Genomic DNA, 17,764 nt, shown 5'->3' on the forward strand with positions numbered 1-17,764 from the left:
GATGAGATACATCTAAAATCATCCAATTGTTGGGAGATCTTCACCATTTCCCCCCTTTTCAGAATTAGATTTGAGGATGTCTTGGTTGGAAACATCGAAACTCAGAAACGCAAGAAACAACAAGTTCCAAAGCAGCTTTTACAACTTGAAACTTGAGTTCATTAGTGGCTCACAGCCAGCATTTCTCCCATACGATATAAATGCAGCACAAGTCCATGTCCAAGTTCTGTGCCACAAACAACCCTGAGAATTTCTTATTTAATTGATTAGATTGTTTGAGGCTTGTAAAATATCTCAGTGGCACAGCAACCTGACAGGACAAGTAGAGTCATGCAAAAGACTCTTTGGCGGTGACAGAGAGGCGCTGGGCTCATTTGCATGGCTTTCAGAGCAGCTGCTGCAAATGCAAGCATGTACATACACATCTCTGATGACATCACTAAAAGCAAATTTCCCTTCAGGTGACTGAAATTCACTATTGATGATCTACACGGTTAATTTGGTTTCAAAGCTATGAAAGGCACCCGTATGATGGACACGACGAGATTGGGGTGGAAAGTTGTGGCAGAGGTTTGTACTACAGCCGAGGCTAACCTGCGCTGGTAGCTGGGGGTTCGGATGGTGGAGGCACTTCCTTCACTGTTCTTCAGGTCGTCATCCCAGCGTCGCCGGGTGTAGGAGCCGCTACGTATCAGAGCAGTGGAGTCCCTGGGAAACCACAAGCTAGAATCGTACCCCACGTTTCCACAGTAACATGTATACTAAAGGAATAGGTCTCCCATTTTTTAAAATCGTCCTTAATGTGTTTCTTGATTACTAAATCTATCACTGTACATTAAAAAAAAAAAAAAAAAAAAAAAGCAGCTGCTTAAGGCCACACCATGCACAGCATTGGGGCACCCAGCAGTTAGCAACAGGAGCCACACAATCCAATGCATGTTTGCACAGGGCCACGCGTCTCCAGGGATTCACCTGTTTTCCTTCTCGTCAATGTCCGAAGTACTGGCCAGTCTCCTGGGAATGGTTGGAGCCACATAGGCAAGCCGGGTTCCTTTATCCTTTTCCTGCAGGCAGCACAACAAGCAGGACATAGCTGTAAAGGAGCTGTGTAGTATTGCTACAAGAAAGCTCTGTTACCACAATAAAAAACACAAAACCTTTTAATTAAGAATCATCTACGCAACCCCGCCTACTAAAAAAAACCAAACCAAAACTGCTTCAATCCCTTCTGACCTTCTCCTTGTCTTTGTTGTCCAGAGATGTGGAAAGGCGAGGGCTCGAGGCCGAACGCATAACACCAGTGGTATCCTTCTCCCTCTGTGCCTCCTTGGTGGCAGTGATCTCGGCCAGCGCTCCATAGCTGCCCGTCTTCCTCAAACCCAAACGCCAGGACGCTGGAGACTCATCCTTCCTCTCCTCCTCCACTTTAGTTGAGACCTTTCCAGCAGGCTGAGTGACCTGAGTGAGGAAAGGACAGCAGTCTAATTAAGACCTCGTTGACCATTTAGAAGGACAAAGATGTTTAGAGGTTTTTAGTTATCGTGGTAAGTAACGCAAAAGTCAAACAGGTTAAAAACAAGTCGGATTAATCCATAAGGGCTGCAAATTTTAGATTTTTTTTATTTCAGGTGGAAACTTTATTATTTTTAAAAACATGTCAGATGTGACACATGACCAGAATGCCTCTTCCTGACTTCAATACTCTGTAAAATACACTCCTGGTTATATGCCATTTTCAAAATATGATGACTTCAATAACTCTTACAGCCTGTGGAGGTTTTGTCTGAAAACAAAGTTTACAAGCAGCAGAAGTTACACAGACGTGAAATGAAAGCATGATCAAGACAGTGCATTTGGTGATTACAAGTGGAAACACCATGCTAGGGGGATAGGTGAAAAGCAGCTATTGGCAGCAATCAATCGCGATTTTGGTTTTTCCACTGCGCGTGGTTTGTCATGCCATGAACGTCCACGGTTAGGTAACTGTTTTCCCCCCATTGCACCACAGAGGAGGGGACAGGTACCAAAACTATTCCTGTTTGTTATTGCTGCACATTTTATCAGCCTGTGTATGAGGGGCAGAGGCTCATACGCTGCAGCACTGTCACCTGTGTAGCTTACTGCACGGACGAGCCCTACTCGATCTTCAGCTGATAATATAACGATGTTTGGAAACTAAACCACAGCTGTTATTTCACCACATTATGTCGGCAACTTTGTTAATTTTGGAAAATTTTAAACAACTTCTTAACAAGAAATCACAATAACTGCCTCTTTGTACTTATTGTGATACTAATTATGTAATCAAAATATGAGGATGAATCCTTAGTGCAGGTAAATTGCTAATTTGCTAGTTAACCTATGTTTGTTCTGTGGTTTAAATGCATTTCCTACATTTTATTTCTTCACAATAAAAGCATCCTGTTCAATCACCAGTGGAAATTTTTTAATGTGAAGAATGAAATGTTCAGTTTATGCCGTTAAACTAGTGGAAAAACCCTATATCGCCTGGATCAGGTCAGAATGGTTAGGGGTGTTTAGTGCTTTATCAGTGCACAGGTGCATGTAGGATTACAGAACAACTCTGGTGCACACCAAGGCCTCACCATAAGTTTTTTGGGCACTAGAGAAATGCCAGTTTTGCGCAAACCTTGACGCCACAATGCAGGACAGCCTGGCTCCGCCACAGGCATGAGGGGAGTAATACATTCAAACTAAAGCCAACCAAGACAAGAGCCCAGGGTGAGAATGATGCAGAGAGAATGACAGAGGGAGGGAGGGCATGGAGGAACAGAGAGGTTGAGACAGAATAAGAGAAGCAGCAGCAAAAGAAACACACTTTATGAGCAAAGACAGGCATTTTAAAGCCTAGTCACACCACACAATGCTCACTGACATTAATGTTCTCAAAATAAGTGACAGATGCAAACACTGGAATTTGGACTTTGCTAACTTATTAGACAGAGGACATTGTGGTTTGAGTGAGAATCAGGCTTCAAATAAGGACAGGAACAAGAAGTTTATCTCAAGAGAAGAAGCAGAAAAAAGAAACCAAAAAGGCTCTAGATGGGTGTCTGGTGGTGAGACAACCTCCCTTTTTTTCAGGTTCATTCAAGGGCTAAAGTCAGGTTTGGAGGTGGCATCACATATCACAGACTTTGGTGCCTCAAATTTAAATTTTAAGAACGTCCCCTACATGTGCAACATGTTTGTTTCACACTTCGATCTTGCTTCCTTATCGTTTGCTTGCTTGTGTTTTTACAACTTTTGCTTTTCTGTTCTAATTTTTTTAACCTAGAACAAAGAACATGAAGCACTAATGACAAAAAAACAAAAAACAAACAAACAAAGTTTATGATTACATTACATATTTTTGTAAACACCAAATATTATATTTCACAATATTTTAAATGCGTTCAATTAAATCAAAGAGGAAAACCTGCCCTTGGGGAAACTCAGAGGGTTCACTTTAGAAAAAATGCTTGGCATTATTCTGCCAGCAGAGGGCAGCAGTTTCAAAAGTGGAACATGACTGTAATTCAAGGCCTAGTTTTACTTTTACCACCCAAATGCATTTGTCTGTACACTTTGCTCCAACCTTTAGAACAACCTACAACTATACTGCAGAATTTTCCAACCGTCCCTATCCTGTTGCCATGTTTGTTAAAAGCTACTTACATTTATGTTCTCATTCAAGCCAGACAGAGTTATTAATTTATATTACTCATTAATTTAAACTATAGAACTGTATATGCAAACACCTGACTGCAAAATCAGGTTTTTGTTGCAAAGGGAGAATAAGTAATCCCCATCCCCTTTCTCCAGACAGGGCAGGACGGCAAAGAGTTCCCCGGTCGTACCTTTTTAACTGGTGAAGTGGGGGTCGTCACCTGGTTAGTTGGGCTAGTTGGAGAGGACACCGTGACGCTGGTTGGTGTTGTGCTGTTGCTCACTGCTGCTGAGGGCTTGCTCTTTTCTGCTGAGGTTCCCAAAAAAAAAAAAAAAAAGCAGACGAGAATAGTCACAATATGGTTTCTTGACATATTCTTGACATGCAGAATAAGTATAAAAGGCCCAGAAATTACAGAATAAAATTGGTACTTCATAATTAAAGTTTTGTCTCAAGACTTGAGCCAAAACACCACAAGTCTAACATAAAAATCATACAGTACCTGCTTCAGTCTCTGATTCTGAATCTTCTTCCTCCTCTTCTTCACTAGAGCAGCTTGATTCATCCTTCTTACCCTCCTCTTCTTCGTCCACTTTCTCTGGCTCTAAGGTCTCGATGCGAGGAGCGCTCTTCTCGGGCTCCAGAAGCAGCGTTTCTTTGCTAAAAAACACAAATGTAACACTGTTAGTATAGTACTGCAGCATCAGTAGAGAGTAGGGCTCACAGATAAGCAACGTGAACTAGATTTTTAGAGTTTTGAGTTTGGTAAACTGAAGACATTTTCCTTCACCCCTTGGCTTTAGACAGTTTGACTTTCTGGCCAATTGCAGGAAGAATAAGACGCTACTCTCATACATGAAAGCAAGAAAGAAAAAGAAAAAAAACTTTAGAGAGAACACTTGACAAAGTGAGATTGTTCTCCTAAAGATATCGTCATACCTTAGCTTTTTTGATTCAGTTAACCATTTCCATTCATTACTTCTCATTAGAAAGTTACCTCTTGATTGGCTTCAGTGATTGATTGTTGTCCCCAGTGGTGGTTGTTTCAATCAGAGGAGATTTCTTAACATCTTTCTTCTCACTTCTCAGCTGGAATTAAGATGATAACAAGACACTCATGAGTCCAGCACAGGAAATGAAATTATACTATAAAAATTAAGACATGTTTTCCCATCATGAGAAGGTTTCTTGGAATCTTTCAAGAATTTTGTTCAGATGCCAAAGTGACTCACCAGATTTTGTTTCTTCTGTAGTTCTTCTAAGTATCCCAGAACATCTTCATCTGCTACATCAAAAGCAGTCTGACCCTGAAGGGAAACACGTAAGAGTTAAAGACTGCACTTAACCTAATGACTGCTTCTAGTTCTAGTTCCTCACCATTTTATTTATGATGTCCATGTCACATAGATTCTCAACCAGTATCCTACAGGCCTCCTCTTTGCCCCAGTGTGCTGCTGCATGTAGAGGAGTCCAGCCATCATAGTCCTTAATATTTACATCATACCCTGCTTGGATTAAAAGCCTACAAGGAAGACACAGGGAGGGTGAATGTGTGGAGTGAATGACTGATTTCATTCTGTAAACTGATTTTTCAAAGTGTTGCTAGGCTTCGAGCTCTGTTGTGCGTCAGTATTGTAACCCCAGGTCACTTTTATGAGATACAGATTCCCCGAAAAAACAGAGACGTAATCTGAAAATCTTAGTCATCCCTTAGCAAAGCTCGGTGAGGCTAGCAAATATTTCAGCCAATAAATCTGCCACGACGGGGGAAACATTTGGATCTCTGTCCCGTGTACGGTAGTTGTGCTAAATATCAGAGATCTTAGAGCTATCTATGGCAGCAGAGTGTGCTGGCTGGCTTCCCAGACCAGATGGACAGGCCGTTGCGGTTTCTATCCTTGAGCAGTGCAACTGTATTAACAACCCACAGTGACAATGTCAGAACGAGGCAAGATGACAAGATGCAGAGACCGAGATATGTCTTGTATTACCGATGAGGCTAGGCATCACCACCGTCTTTACTATAAATAGTGTTCAAATAAAGTAACATACAGGAGACACTTTATGTACCAAAGTGTGCTCCAACTGTTTTACCGTCTCTGAGGGCTACTGCTTACTTTAAAACCTCGACGTATCCCTTCGCGGCGGCTACATGGAGCGCCGTTCCTCCAGATTTCGTATGCCGCACGTCTTGGATCTGGCCGCTGTTGAGCCACTGCCGGGCATCCCTCAGCATGATGCGCTCCTCCTCTTTCCGGGCTGCCTCGATATCAACCCCTGGAGAAATGGAGAAGCATGATAGTGTACAGACAGACACCCAGGGATTACCTGCTACTTAGGAACAAGCTGCCCGCTGCAGCAATGAACCTAGAGAGAGAACAAGACCCAATTAGATCAAGATATTTATGACTTCTACTTGTTTACATCCAGAGTAAGGTATGCAAATGTTTGGAACAGGTTGCATTAGTGACCTATTCATATTCTGTTGGAGGGGACGGGACCATTAGTAATAGCAGCTGTCTCTCTCGCAAGCTGCGCAGAATGCAAATGTTGAATATTTGTTCAATTCCGCGCCCCTTAATAGGGATAATGTAGCCAGTGTAATTCACAATAGCAAATACTGTGCGTCAAAGGGACCACAGCTGTGTAGCAAAGGTGCAGCTTTCACATTTCTCAGATTAGCCTACTCTAACTGATGAACATAAGCGACAAATATCAGCTGAAAAAGTTAAGGTATGAAGTCCGCCTGGTTGCTTTTATATTGAAAACATTTTAGAACAATATAGAAACAAATGTACCTATGCAGACACTTAAATCTCTTGTATTGGTTTGTCCTTTTGAGGACCTAATGTAATATCTGAATGGCTTGGCCTGAATGAACTTTTCACCAAGTTTGCCAGCACTGCTCTAGATTACAGCCAAGACAAAACAAAATATTTCAGCTCTGATGAATGAGATGAATTTTTAGGTATTTTCAAACTGCACTTTTATCAAGCCAGGCACTGTTGCATTTCATTGTTAGAAACTTTCTATGGAGGGAACTAGACACAACATGGTTCTGCCATGCTCTGGTGTCAGCCATTTCATCTGCTCTAGGGAACAGCTTTGTGCCAATAATCTGTCAATGTAACAATACAACGGCGGCTGCGAACACTCCAGCCGGTAAGTGGCTCAATATGTTGAAGCTATATGCTGCATGCAGAGCAGCCTGTATTGACACGCCTGTACTGTCTTGATGACACCTGGTTGGAGTGCAAGACTGTCTGAAATGCTCTGCTGCACGATCTGAGAGAGATAAGTACAATGAACTGTATAAACAATGATCCAAAAAAGGGTCTGGGGCAGAAGCCAAAACTTCAGCTGGTCTTCTAGGATTTTGTTCTGCACTCAGGGAAACATCACCACTCATTTCCTGACAGCGTAGAATGATTTAAGACCTCAAGCTTTTTAAAGCAATGAAAGGACATCTGTGTCTGCAAATCTGCCATGAGGAAAGGGCAGTCAGAGGAAAAGTCTACGTTTACCCAGAGGTTTAGCTTCAGCTAGCTGGAGAGGAGCATGAGAAGGACATTTGTTTCCTAAACAAAGTTCGCCAGACACAGACACAGTGAATTGGTTTCCACTCTTTCAGGTTTCTGATAATGGGTCAATGAGTATTAAATATCATAGAAAAAAAAAAAAAGAAAGAAAGAAAAGAAATTAACCCACACTCAACACAAGCTGAAACAAGAGCGGTCCAAGACTGCGTGTTTCCAAGCCTAAGGCTGAATATTTACTTCACACAATACTGGACATGTGAATCTCCGAAATATTTAAAGCTCATTGTTAGTGGTTTAATGTCGTTTCCCTGAGTACAACTGCTCGTTTCACGCTAATAAAAATGAAACTTAAACAGGAACATTGAGAACAATAAAAACTATTTTTAGTATAAATTTCATATTTTCCATAATTACAACATATGGGGTCTTTGGATTATAATATTTGTTGCAAACACACACTTTGGAAAGGCAACTGACTCATTTATGTCGACATCAGAGGCTCAGACTACATATATGCACAAACATCTCCTCGTGCCAAATGTGTTGACAAATTTTACCATACTGACAAAGACTTAATGTAAATCACATTCTGCAGAAGTTCTAACAACCCTCCCACATCTGGATTATTAAGAGCAACATTTTTTTGCATTTTAATTTCCTAAGATTTTGTAAAGGTATGAGACAAAATGCCCAATAAATCTTGCACCTGGGAAAGAATTATTCCAAAAATCCAAGTGGTTAATGACACATTGAGCAAGTTGCTCATCCTGCATCGCTTTGAAAACGATGGCTGGTCGCTGGTGGACATTTAAGGCCCCGGTTGTCTAGGTTACACTCTAATGTGTTTTCTAATCTGTGATGTGTCAATCACCAGTATCGTGCACTCTCATTGATAGTCCCTTCAATCTCTCACCGCAAAGTTTATCACGGGATCTGCTCACTCTACATTGTCAGTGCTTTTCTTTCTGGCCTAACTTCATGTCAGTAACTTTCTATGATCTTTGGCCACAAAGTCATTGTGGATTGCTTACCTTGTAGACGCAGCTAAAATGTGCATGCAAATCTGTCCGTATCTTTTTCAGTAATCTTAAATGTACCACAGAAAACCACCATGGCACAGATAATTATGTTGCACATTGAGAGGATTAGTAAGCTAAATTCTAAGAAAGTGAAACTAAACAGGAAGAAAGTGGATTTCAAAGTTTTATGTCAAAGAGAGCAGCTTTGGGACAAAGACTGGGCCTGTTGACTCACTGTCGTTGTGTCCTTCTCTGACCTGACAGTTCTAATAAAATGCTGTCACGGTTTTTACTCTTTAAATAAATATCAGCCCTTTAACATTGATTGTCAAAAGAAAAACGCACTACAACAGTGCATAACTTTCCAGGCAATTTTATGAGTGCGTTTAATATCTACCTGGAAGTGTCCTGAACCAAGAAGGTAACATTAATCAGACTTTGCTTTTTCCAGTGTTTGGAACAAATCTAAACCTCAGTAGGTTGGTTTGGTCAATGAAGAGGTGAACCAACTGAGGCTTGGGAACTGATGGTGGTCCTATGGCCTACCAGGGAAGTTCAATCAAGTTGATTAAGTATGACTTATTTATGGAAAACAAAGAAAACAGGAGTTATTAATTAGTGATTGAAAAAAAAAAAATTATTCCTTCTGAAAAGAAAAAAAGGTCCAAAAACCACTGTGTTAATCTTGGGAATTGGGACAGGTCAGGCGAAGCAACCACCCATAATCTCCAGGGAAGGAGCCGGCACTGTGTCTATAAAAAGCAGGGAGTAAAATGGCCAAGTAGGACTACAGAACAAGAGGCGAGTGGAAGAGTTGGCAGCAGTTCAACTTTGAGTTTTTACAAGGGAACAGCACATCTTCTACCTGAGCAAAAAGAAGATAAAGAGAAAGTCCACCACACCAAAAAAGGCATCGTGTCCCACTTTGCCCCGTTACCACTTGACCAAGAGTTTGTGTGGTGAACCCAAAAAGAAAAACTTTACAGAAGCCCACACCGAAGCAACCAAAAACCCAACAAGTAAACAAGTAAAGACAAGTCAAAAGAAATCAGGCTACATTTTCATCTGAAGAAAAGCTGCTGCCAGCTAAATCCACATTCCTCCCTTCTTATGCTAACAGGACCTTCAATCAATTGTGAGGCTGTCCACTTTCAGTCCATTACAAGGACAGGCAGCAGCTTGCTTGCTGTGGCTGATGGAGAACACAAGGAAGATGGCAGCGCACGTAAATCATTGGCCCAATCAGGGTCAAGGAGAGCATGGAAGGGTTGTCCCTGTAAAGGCGAAACTACGGTCAATCGCTAACAAGTTTAACCTCATGACTGGCATCTCTTTGCGAGGAGAAAAATCACATTACAAACATACAGAAGCGTTACACAACAGCTGGTTGCATAATGCTGCCCGCCCTACCTCTAGCATAAAGGGCTGAGCTGTGGATTGTCTGCAGCTGCCTTCAGCTTTGCAAATTCACTTTGCAGCTGAGTTTTAATCTTGCAAGCACTTTATGCAAGACAGTGTTTATAATTAAATTCATAATATCCACATACTGAAAATGTATTCAGTAATCTGGTTTAAAAAAAAAAAAAAAAAAAAGGAAGAAAAAAAAAGACTGAAATGTGCAATGATTGTGGGGGAAGCAGTGTGAGGATGAACCAGGCAATGCATCCATCATCCATCGGGCAAATCAAAACTGACAGCAGCCACTGGCCAAGACACCTGAGGACTGTGTGGGCGCAAACTCCCCTGACATTACATAATATGGCGCAAACAGTGCTCTAGGTTCAATTATCACTGGATGCAACAAGCTCTCAAATATTTGAATCCTGAATTAAAGAGAACAGAGATTGACAGCTCAGAAAGCCTTTTATCAACAGACTGTTATAGGGGCAACTTAACACCTGAAATTTGTGCAATTCTATGCACTTGCAGAATCTGACTACCTGTGTAAGGTTTCAACTTTGAACCTCAGTGCAAACTATTAACTAAAGTGGTCCAAGACTACATACGTCCTCCAAGACTAAAAATTTACTCCACAGCATGCATGAGTTCAGTCCCTGGATCAAGAAGGGTGTATATAGGCAGATTTATTTTAGACATTTTCTTGAGAATACGCCCACCAGTATTATTAACATGTATGCTAAACCTTCCTTTAATAACTTTAAAGGTTAGTCCTTTCTAAGTTGGATCAAGCACCACCTTTAGTAAAATATAAAAATACATAATATTCATGCACCTTAACCACAATGTGTACCTAAGAGAACAGCAAGCTAGCCAGGCTTTATTAGTGAAGCCGAGGAGCACCCCCCTCTGGCTTCAGGCCAGTTAGCACGTCTGTGCATGGCCCCTCACCACAGGGAAGGGCCTTTCATCAAGAGCGCCCCGACCAAAAATAGTAACACCTGACGTTTTGCTTATGAATCATCACGAGTGCTCATAACACAAGTGGATCACAATTCTATATTATGTAAGTTTTTCAGTCAAACAGGCAAGTGGAAAACAGCGGGCGACTGACACCCAGTGAGAATTCAGATCCTATTTGAAAACATACTCATACATGCATGAATACAAATGGGGCCCCTGGCTGCTATGTTACCTTCAGCATGTCACATGATTAAGTTGGAACAAACAACAGTGCTCAAATATGAGGCACTTACAGTGTGCAGACACTAAACTACAGCAACCAAAAGCTCAACACCCATCTGTCTCCATTTCTTTCTTTCTTTCACATTTGGGTCCTGCGCTGCACCATCAATCACTACAATCACGGAAACACTACAAACTGTTGGCTGATTTATTTGTCATGGCTGGAGACTGGAAGTGCAGGTATTCTGGTGGAGTTTTTACCTGGAGACAAAACTCATCTGTGTAAAGTCTGCCACAAATTTTGATGGACATTATTATTAACAAACCATATGTTGACTTTGCTTAAAAACAGTGGTGAAAGGAGGTGCAAAGCCTTGTCCTCTAACCCAAAAGATTGACTACAGAGTTGTTCAGGCCTTATCAAGTGGCCTGCTAAGGGCTAAATTAATCTCTATAGCTCTGTGCCAGATAATTAATATTTGCCAAGAGACACTAAAAGCAGATTATCCAGTTTTGGTTGTTTGCTTTTGTTTTATTTACGTGGGGTGTGGGATAGTAAGATTAGAGCTACTGTAGACCGAAAACAAAAGGACTTATTGTAAACCTATATAAAAGGGTTCACTTCTGCATAAATAATATTACTACAAACTAGGAGAGCAAAGTTCAACATTACTGTAATACTGTACCTTGCCGGTTGATCTCATTCTGCAGGAGCTCCTCCATTGCCTCCTCTTCGGCAATGTCCAGAGGCGTCTCACCCTCACTGTTTACAACTCCTACACTGGCACCCTGGCTGATGAGATACCTACAAAACAAAACATCACAAAAACAAACAAAAAAACACCACAAAAAGAGTTAAACTAGTGGCAACAGAATATTTTTCAGAGCAATCTTTAAACTGCAAGTATCAGCTGTATTAAAGGTTGCGGTCAACTTTAGCTCTCAAGGGTTTGAAAATAGGCTAAAGGCAAAAGTGCCCTCCTTGAACAAATGAGTAAACTGTTCAAAATGAGACGTGCAATGTTTTTCTTGGTTCTGTGCCAACATTAGCCAATAGCTACACCACAACCTGTGTCTCCAGTTTAGACAGTCATGACCTTCACATCATGGTGTGTTTAAACTGTATTGGGTCCTCTTCCGGCTATGTAAACACTGAACATACCACACCTAAGAAGCTAAGAAAGTAGTGATGGCGAGGAGTGGCAAAACCCCAGTCCATGTGTAGTAACAATTAAATCTGCAAAATAACTGGTCAATGATGACGAAGCATTTCCATTCTGAGAAGGCAGTTCTTCACCAGGAGCAACGGATCTGCTGGAAGACACCTCGACAAGATTCCCAGTTGGAGATGCACTGAAGCATCCCCACAGTATAATACTGCCACCATCATTTTTCACTGATGGGACTGTGTTCTTTGGGCCGTACGCCTCCCTCTTCTTTCTCCCAACATAAGCAGCATCTCTGAGCTCTAGTATCATCTCAAAGGACACGCTTCAAGCAGATGTTTCTCCAGGAAGATCAAGGTTTGGGCCATGAAACCTTCTATAAAGAACACAATTTAACACTGCATTCATGTCTACTTTGTTACATTTTAAATACTACTCTCAATAGTCACTCAAAATATGTTAACCAACCTACATCTTGAGTTCAGCTGCCTCAAATTAAAACTGCGGCACAATTCAAGGCCTTCTCATTAGACTTTAAACACGCACAATCCAATTCCCACCCCCCTGAAATAGCAACTACTGACTTACTACACAATTACATTTCAAGGTTTTTATCTCTTTTTGATTGCACTTTCTATTCTGCCTATTTTAGCTTGGCTTTACTAGTTTTCCTGGCTTTGCGGTCTGGAGCTTTTGAACCAAGCCTACAATTAGAAGGCTGTGATCACTTCTAGGGACAGATCCAGCCCTGCTTTGCAGTTCCCGCTGTTGTCAATGAAGATCCTGGGATTAAAATGGGTCTACTGAGAGCTCACCGCCCACATCAGGTTGTCGAGTTTCTCTCCGTGACATGATGTCTCCATTAGTCACCAGTATGAGGATCGGCACTTGACCTTTTGCTTCAAAATGCGACAACAGAAAGCTTCTTGTTTTCTGTGCTGATGTCAAGTTCAGGCCAGCTGAATGCAGATTTTGCTGCTCTGAGAAGACCATTTGGGCAGTTCAGTTAAATGGCTAATGTAAGATGTTTTTCCTCTGATGGCTGTTTGTAAACTTTGGGAAAACACCAGCAGTGAGGAATACATTCTTAGCCAGGTTCCTGTAATGCAACACAAATAAAGCAGGTCATAGCACTCTCTCAATAAGCTGAACAATGAGCACGACTGAGCTCCATCAGCCCCCTTTAGCTAGTTTAAATATCCTATGATAACATCTCTGCCCTATGAGCAGTCTTCTCAGTTGAAAAAAAAAACACTATGAGCAAGAAAATGCTTGAGTGAAACTTCAGAGCTTGATTCCAGATACAACAGGTGACCCTGATCTCTCCATATTTGATTACATCACAGATGTACACTCATAACAATGTGCAAGTTATCAGATGGGCTGCCGCTGCTGTCCAAATGTGATGAGAATTGTTGTACAGGCTATGATTGGTTCTTGGCATTTTGATTCTGGCACACCTTATGAAATGGCATCATGGGTCAACAACCCCCCAAGGAGATTTTAACCAGAGCCAATAATAATAATAATAATAATAATAATAATAATAATAATAATAATAATAATAATAATAATAATAAAAATATAAATAAATGACAATCATTGTAATAAAGATGATTTTATTTTTGGTTCACTTTAGAGGTTTCAGTCAAACAACTGACATGCAATGTGCTTATGGGTGTATTCAACCCCTGAGTGAGGAAAACCCCTGAATCTGTACAGCAAATGATACCCTTTGTCTGCAGGTGCAGCTCAGATAAAGAAAACTCTCCATCAGCTTAAAGGACTGCCAAATATTAGTCAACACAGTGTCAGATATAACAACAGAAAGGCACACATGCAATGTTAAGTGAACCCATTTTGAGTTTCCTTAACGTCTGTCACATATACACTCTGGGACAATATTTGATGCTCATATTAAACCTTGTCACAGTTTCCAGTAACGAGATGAGGATGTGCACAAGTATATCATGCAAACTAAAAGCTCTGGTTTCAGACTGCTCTAAACACTGTCAGGGAATTTTTTTGCTCTTGGTGTTAACGTAATCAGATATCACTTAGATTATCTCATGCTGTATCCAGCTGTACAGAGACGATGCATGATAAGAAAACTGCTAGGCCAGCCCTAAAGTCACTTTGTGCCTCACAGTCCAGAAATGTTAACGAAAACTTTGCACAAAAGGTTCAGGGAGGAGTTTAGCAGTTACAAAATATCTGCAGCACAAAACAAAACAGGAAGTGAGGATGAGTCGGCAGAAATCAAACCTGATGAAATAGATACTAGCGCCAAAAGGGCCTCTTGATACTCACTCTGCTATGTCTAGGTATCCACAGGAAGCTGCAGCGTGGAGTGGGATCCAGCCCTCGTTATCAGGCTGGTTGATGCAGGCTCCATGTTCCACCAGGAAAGTCACCATGTCGACATTGTCATCTATGCATGCCTGAGACAGGGGAGAAAACGAGTAAGGCCACAACTTCTTGACTGTGTTGAACTAAGTGCACTTGGGTACATGCACACATGCTTGAGTGCTTATGTCAGTGGGGTGGCCTGTGCTCTAGTTGCATCTCTCATGGAAAGGGCATTACACCCCCGATTGGTTGCCATGTGCATTGCTGGGAGATTTTGGCAGCTGAAGCATTCTCAAAACATTCGCACATAGCAGGGGTGCTAGAAATACCACATAGCATAGTACTGCTGACAGAGGCACTGGGGTGCTGTGCATACATTTGCTGCTACTTTATCCTGAGAGTTATATAGTGTAGAAACGCAAAACCTGAAAAAAAGGTTAGCTGTGCTATACATCTTCAAGTACAGAGCTGTCAAAAAATAAATAAATAAAAAAAAAAAAAATTGGATTTTGAATGCATAAACTATTTAATTATCATTATTTGCAGTAATAATACAGAGACACCAGCTGTGCTTTGTTGCTCTAAACCTCAACTTGACAAACTGCAGTGCCCACATATTCCCACCTCCTCCCACTTACAGTGCTATCACCACCTTCATGTCAGTCTTGTTTTTATGACAAATAAACAGGGCCTTGAGAAAAAAAATAAAAAGGCATTCATTTAATTTTTTGAAAGCCCTGTTTTTGCAGCGTCTAAAGTTAGAAAGTTTAGTATTGTGACAAATCAGTAAGTCTCAGTAATTGAAACCACAAAAACTACACATGCACAAACACAAAGTACATTCTCTTCATACTCAAATTCAAATTTTATTTGTCTCACACACACACACACACACACACACACACACACACACACACACACGGGGGTGAAATGCTTGTAGCTGTACAATGCCCGACCATTAAATGACAGAAGAAAAGTTTTACAATATTTACAATTTACTACAAAAATTTACAAATTAACTTAGGAATTTACAGTAAAGAATGTGCAAATAGCAGAAGAGATTATAAAGATAAGGATTATAAATTATAGGAATTATAGGATTATAGGAAATGTGTGGTGGTGCGTGTGGTGACGTGTGTGAGAGTCCAGTCTTATAGTGACGTGTTTGGGAGAGTCCAGTCCTACACCTGGTTCAGGGCCCGAATAGCCTGGGGGAAGAAGCTCCTCCTCATTCTCTCTGTTTTGGCCTTAAGGGAGCGGAAGCGCTTCCCAAACCTCAACAGTGAGAAGAGTCCATTGTTGGGATGGGAGAGGTCCATCATAATCTTCCTAGCTTTGGACTTGCACCGCTTGGTGTAGATGGACAGCAGGTCAGGGAGCTCTGATTGAATGATGCGTTCTGCCGAGCGCACCACCCTTTGCAGATCTCGTCTGTCCTGCTTGGTGCTGTTCCCAAACCAGGTGCAGATGTTTGACGTCAGGACGCTCTCGATGGTGCAGGAGTAGAAGTTCTTGAGCACCTTCAGTGGCAGATGGAAGTCTCTAAGTCTTCTGAGGAAGAAGAGACGCTGACGGGCTTTCTTAACCAGGGTGTTGATGTGACAGGACCATGACAGGTCCTGAGTGATGTGGACACCCAGGTATCGGAAACTGTCCACTCTCTCCACTGGCATGCCACTGATGATGAGGGGTTTGTAATACTAAGAAGATGAAGAATTCTTCAAATCAACATCTGTGTGGAAAGAAAATTTAATGCCTCTAATTGCCAGCACTCAATCCAATCATTAGGGTTTTGCCATTCTTTAGTGCTGATGACAGACAGGATGCCTGTTTCTTGTTTACAGACAGGAGGGAGGATGTCCTTAACAGGTATGCAAGTTGGGGTGAGGGGAAATTGGAGAACCCAACAAGTAAAACCAGAAGGATTTCACATTAAAAGAACTCTGTTCCGCTCAGAGGCCGAGCTTAGAACAGACTTTCTAGGCTGGGTGAAGATACCAGAGGGAGACTGTGCACAAACCCATCCTAAATATAGTTTGACTCTGAACATCAAAAGACCACAAACACTCCAAATGAAGCATATTACTGTGCAGCACACAAGGAGACCACCCACTAAAATAGGAGGACAAAGAACATATTACAGAGTGTCCCTAAACAAGATCAGGAGCACAAAGACTGCTTTAGAATTTATATGAGCGGCTTTGCAGTTAGTGTTCATCATAGACCAGTATGATGCTTCTACAGCAGTGATAATATTGAACCTCTCTCTGGAAGGCCCCACCAAACTAAACTACCCAAATGACACAATTAAAATGAAAGTAACACAGAGGAGATTAATTTAAGATCCTCTGACTCATGAAGTGGGAGGTGTAGTGACTTTGCTTAGATTATGAAGGCAAACTTGCACCATGATAGGAACAAATTTGCATTTTCTATTTGTTAGTCAAGTACTCATTTTATGTAGAAAAGGAAATTTACATTTCTGAAAGCCGAATTTCCTTTTCATTAGAAGGGAAACTACTGTTTAAGGCCTGCCAATTTTATTCTGCATCCATGATAGCTTTCACGAGTTTTCTAAGCAGTAAAATACTGCTCATTTTGTTTGTTTTCTTGTGAATTTCAGAACTCGCATTTGTTCACTGCCCTTCCAGGGGTGCATGCTAGAAGCATGAGTGTTTAAATCCACAACCACATGTAATTTTCATTATGCTAATGCATCTTCCTTGCTTCCTTCATTTTGCATCTCTTCCTTACATCTGAGATCCTTAAGAGCTGGAACTGAAAATTTCAAACTATTGCCTCCTTATTGCCCATTTACAGTAACATCAGTTACACACACATATTAACTGAATTATTACTGTCGCTGTGTATATTCATTCAAGTTTCCCCCTTTTCAAACTCATTTAAGTATGGTCCAAGCTCTACAAGGAGTTGTTTTGCTTTTTTTGCTCTCTCGGCATGTTTAAGTACCAAAATAATAGATTTTTTAGGCCATAACCTAAATATTATAAATTGTGTACAATTCATTTATCAAAAGGCTGAGAGAGGAAAAAGAAGCTGTCGAAATCCAAATCAGGAAGTTAATAAAAGCAGAAGAAAAGAGTATAAAGTGCACTTTTCATTCAGTGCACACAAAGGGCCTGAGGTTAAATAATGTCTCACATCAAACATGAGGTGACATGTAAAGCAGGGGTCATAAATAAAGTCATGAAGTTGGAGTGCAAAAAAGTAAAAATAAAAAATGTAGCTGTAGATTTCCTAACAAAATGCTCAACTGTTAAATGATTGTAGTAAATACTTGAGATAAACACTTGAAATCCACAATTACCACTTGCGCAATATATTAAAGAAATTTATATATTAAAAAAAAAAAACAAAAAACAAACAAACCTCAAACTCATATTTGAACACAGCCAGGCCATCTCCTGTAGTTGCTAT

At 41.0% G+C, this 17,764-nt stretch overlaps 1 protein-coding gene across 18 annotated transcripts in view; it reads right to left on the reverse strand.

Annotated features, from left to right (window-relative positions):
- ppp1r12a (protein phosphatase 1, regulatory subunit 12A) overlaps positions 1 to 17,764 on the reverse strand; it is a 60,618-nt gene that overhangs the window by 18,299 nt on the left and 24,555 nt on the right. For 8 of the 18 annotated variants that reach the window (XM_085251026.1, XM_085251016.1, XM_085251010.1 and 5 more), the window contains exons 2-13: positions 14,288 to 14,418; positions 11,498 to 11,616; positions 5,788 to 5,947; positions 5,048 to 5,192; positions 4,903 to 4,977; positions 4,668 to 4,759; positions 4,173 to 4,330; positions 3,861 to 3,979; positions 2,607 to 2,714; positions 1,234 to 1,458; positions 973 to 1,064; positions 595 to 708 (exon numbers count right to left, since the gene is read on the reverse strand). In XM_085251026.1, coding sequence (XP_085107152.1) covers positions 595 to 708; positions 973 to 1,064; positions 1,234 to 1,458; positions 2,607 to 2,714; positions 3,861 to 3,979; positions 4,173 to 4,330; positions 4,668 to 4,759; positions 4,903 to 4,977; positions 5,048 to 5,192; positions 5,788 to 5,947; positions 11,498 to 11,616; positions 14,288 to 14,418 — 1,538 coding nt within the window. The remainder of the gene's footprint in view (positions 1 to 594; positions 709 to 972; positions 1,065 to 1,233; positions 1,459 to 2,606; positions 2,715 to 3,860; positions 3,980 to 4,172; positions 4,331 to 4,667; positions 4,760 to 4,902; positions 4,978 to 5,047; positions 5,193 to 5,787; positions 5,948 to 11,497; positions 11,617 to 14,287; positions 14,419 to 17,764) is intronic. The other 10 variants (XM_085251027.1, XM_085251019.1, XM_085251018.1 and 7 more) reach the window with 8 other exon arrangements.

This window comes from Mchenga conophoros, linkage group LG17 (genome assembly GCF_057382185.1).
Source record: "Mchenga conophoros isolate Kocher_MC1m ecotype Shallow Benthic linkage group LG17, M_conophoros_male_GT1.1, whole genome shotgun sequence".
Lineage (NCBI taxonomy): Eukaryota > Metazoa > Chordata > Actinopteri > Cichliformes > Cichlidae > Mchenga > Mchenga conophoros.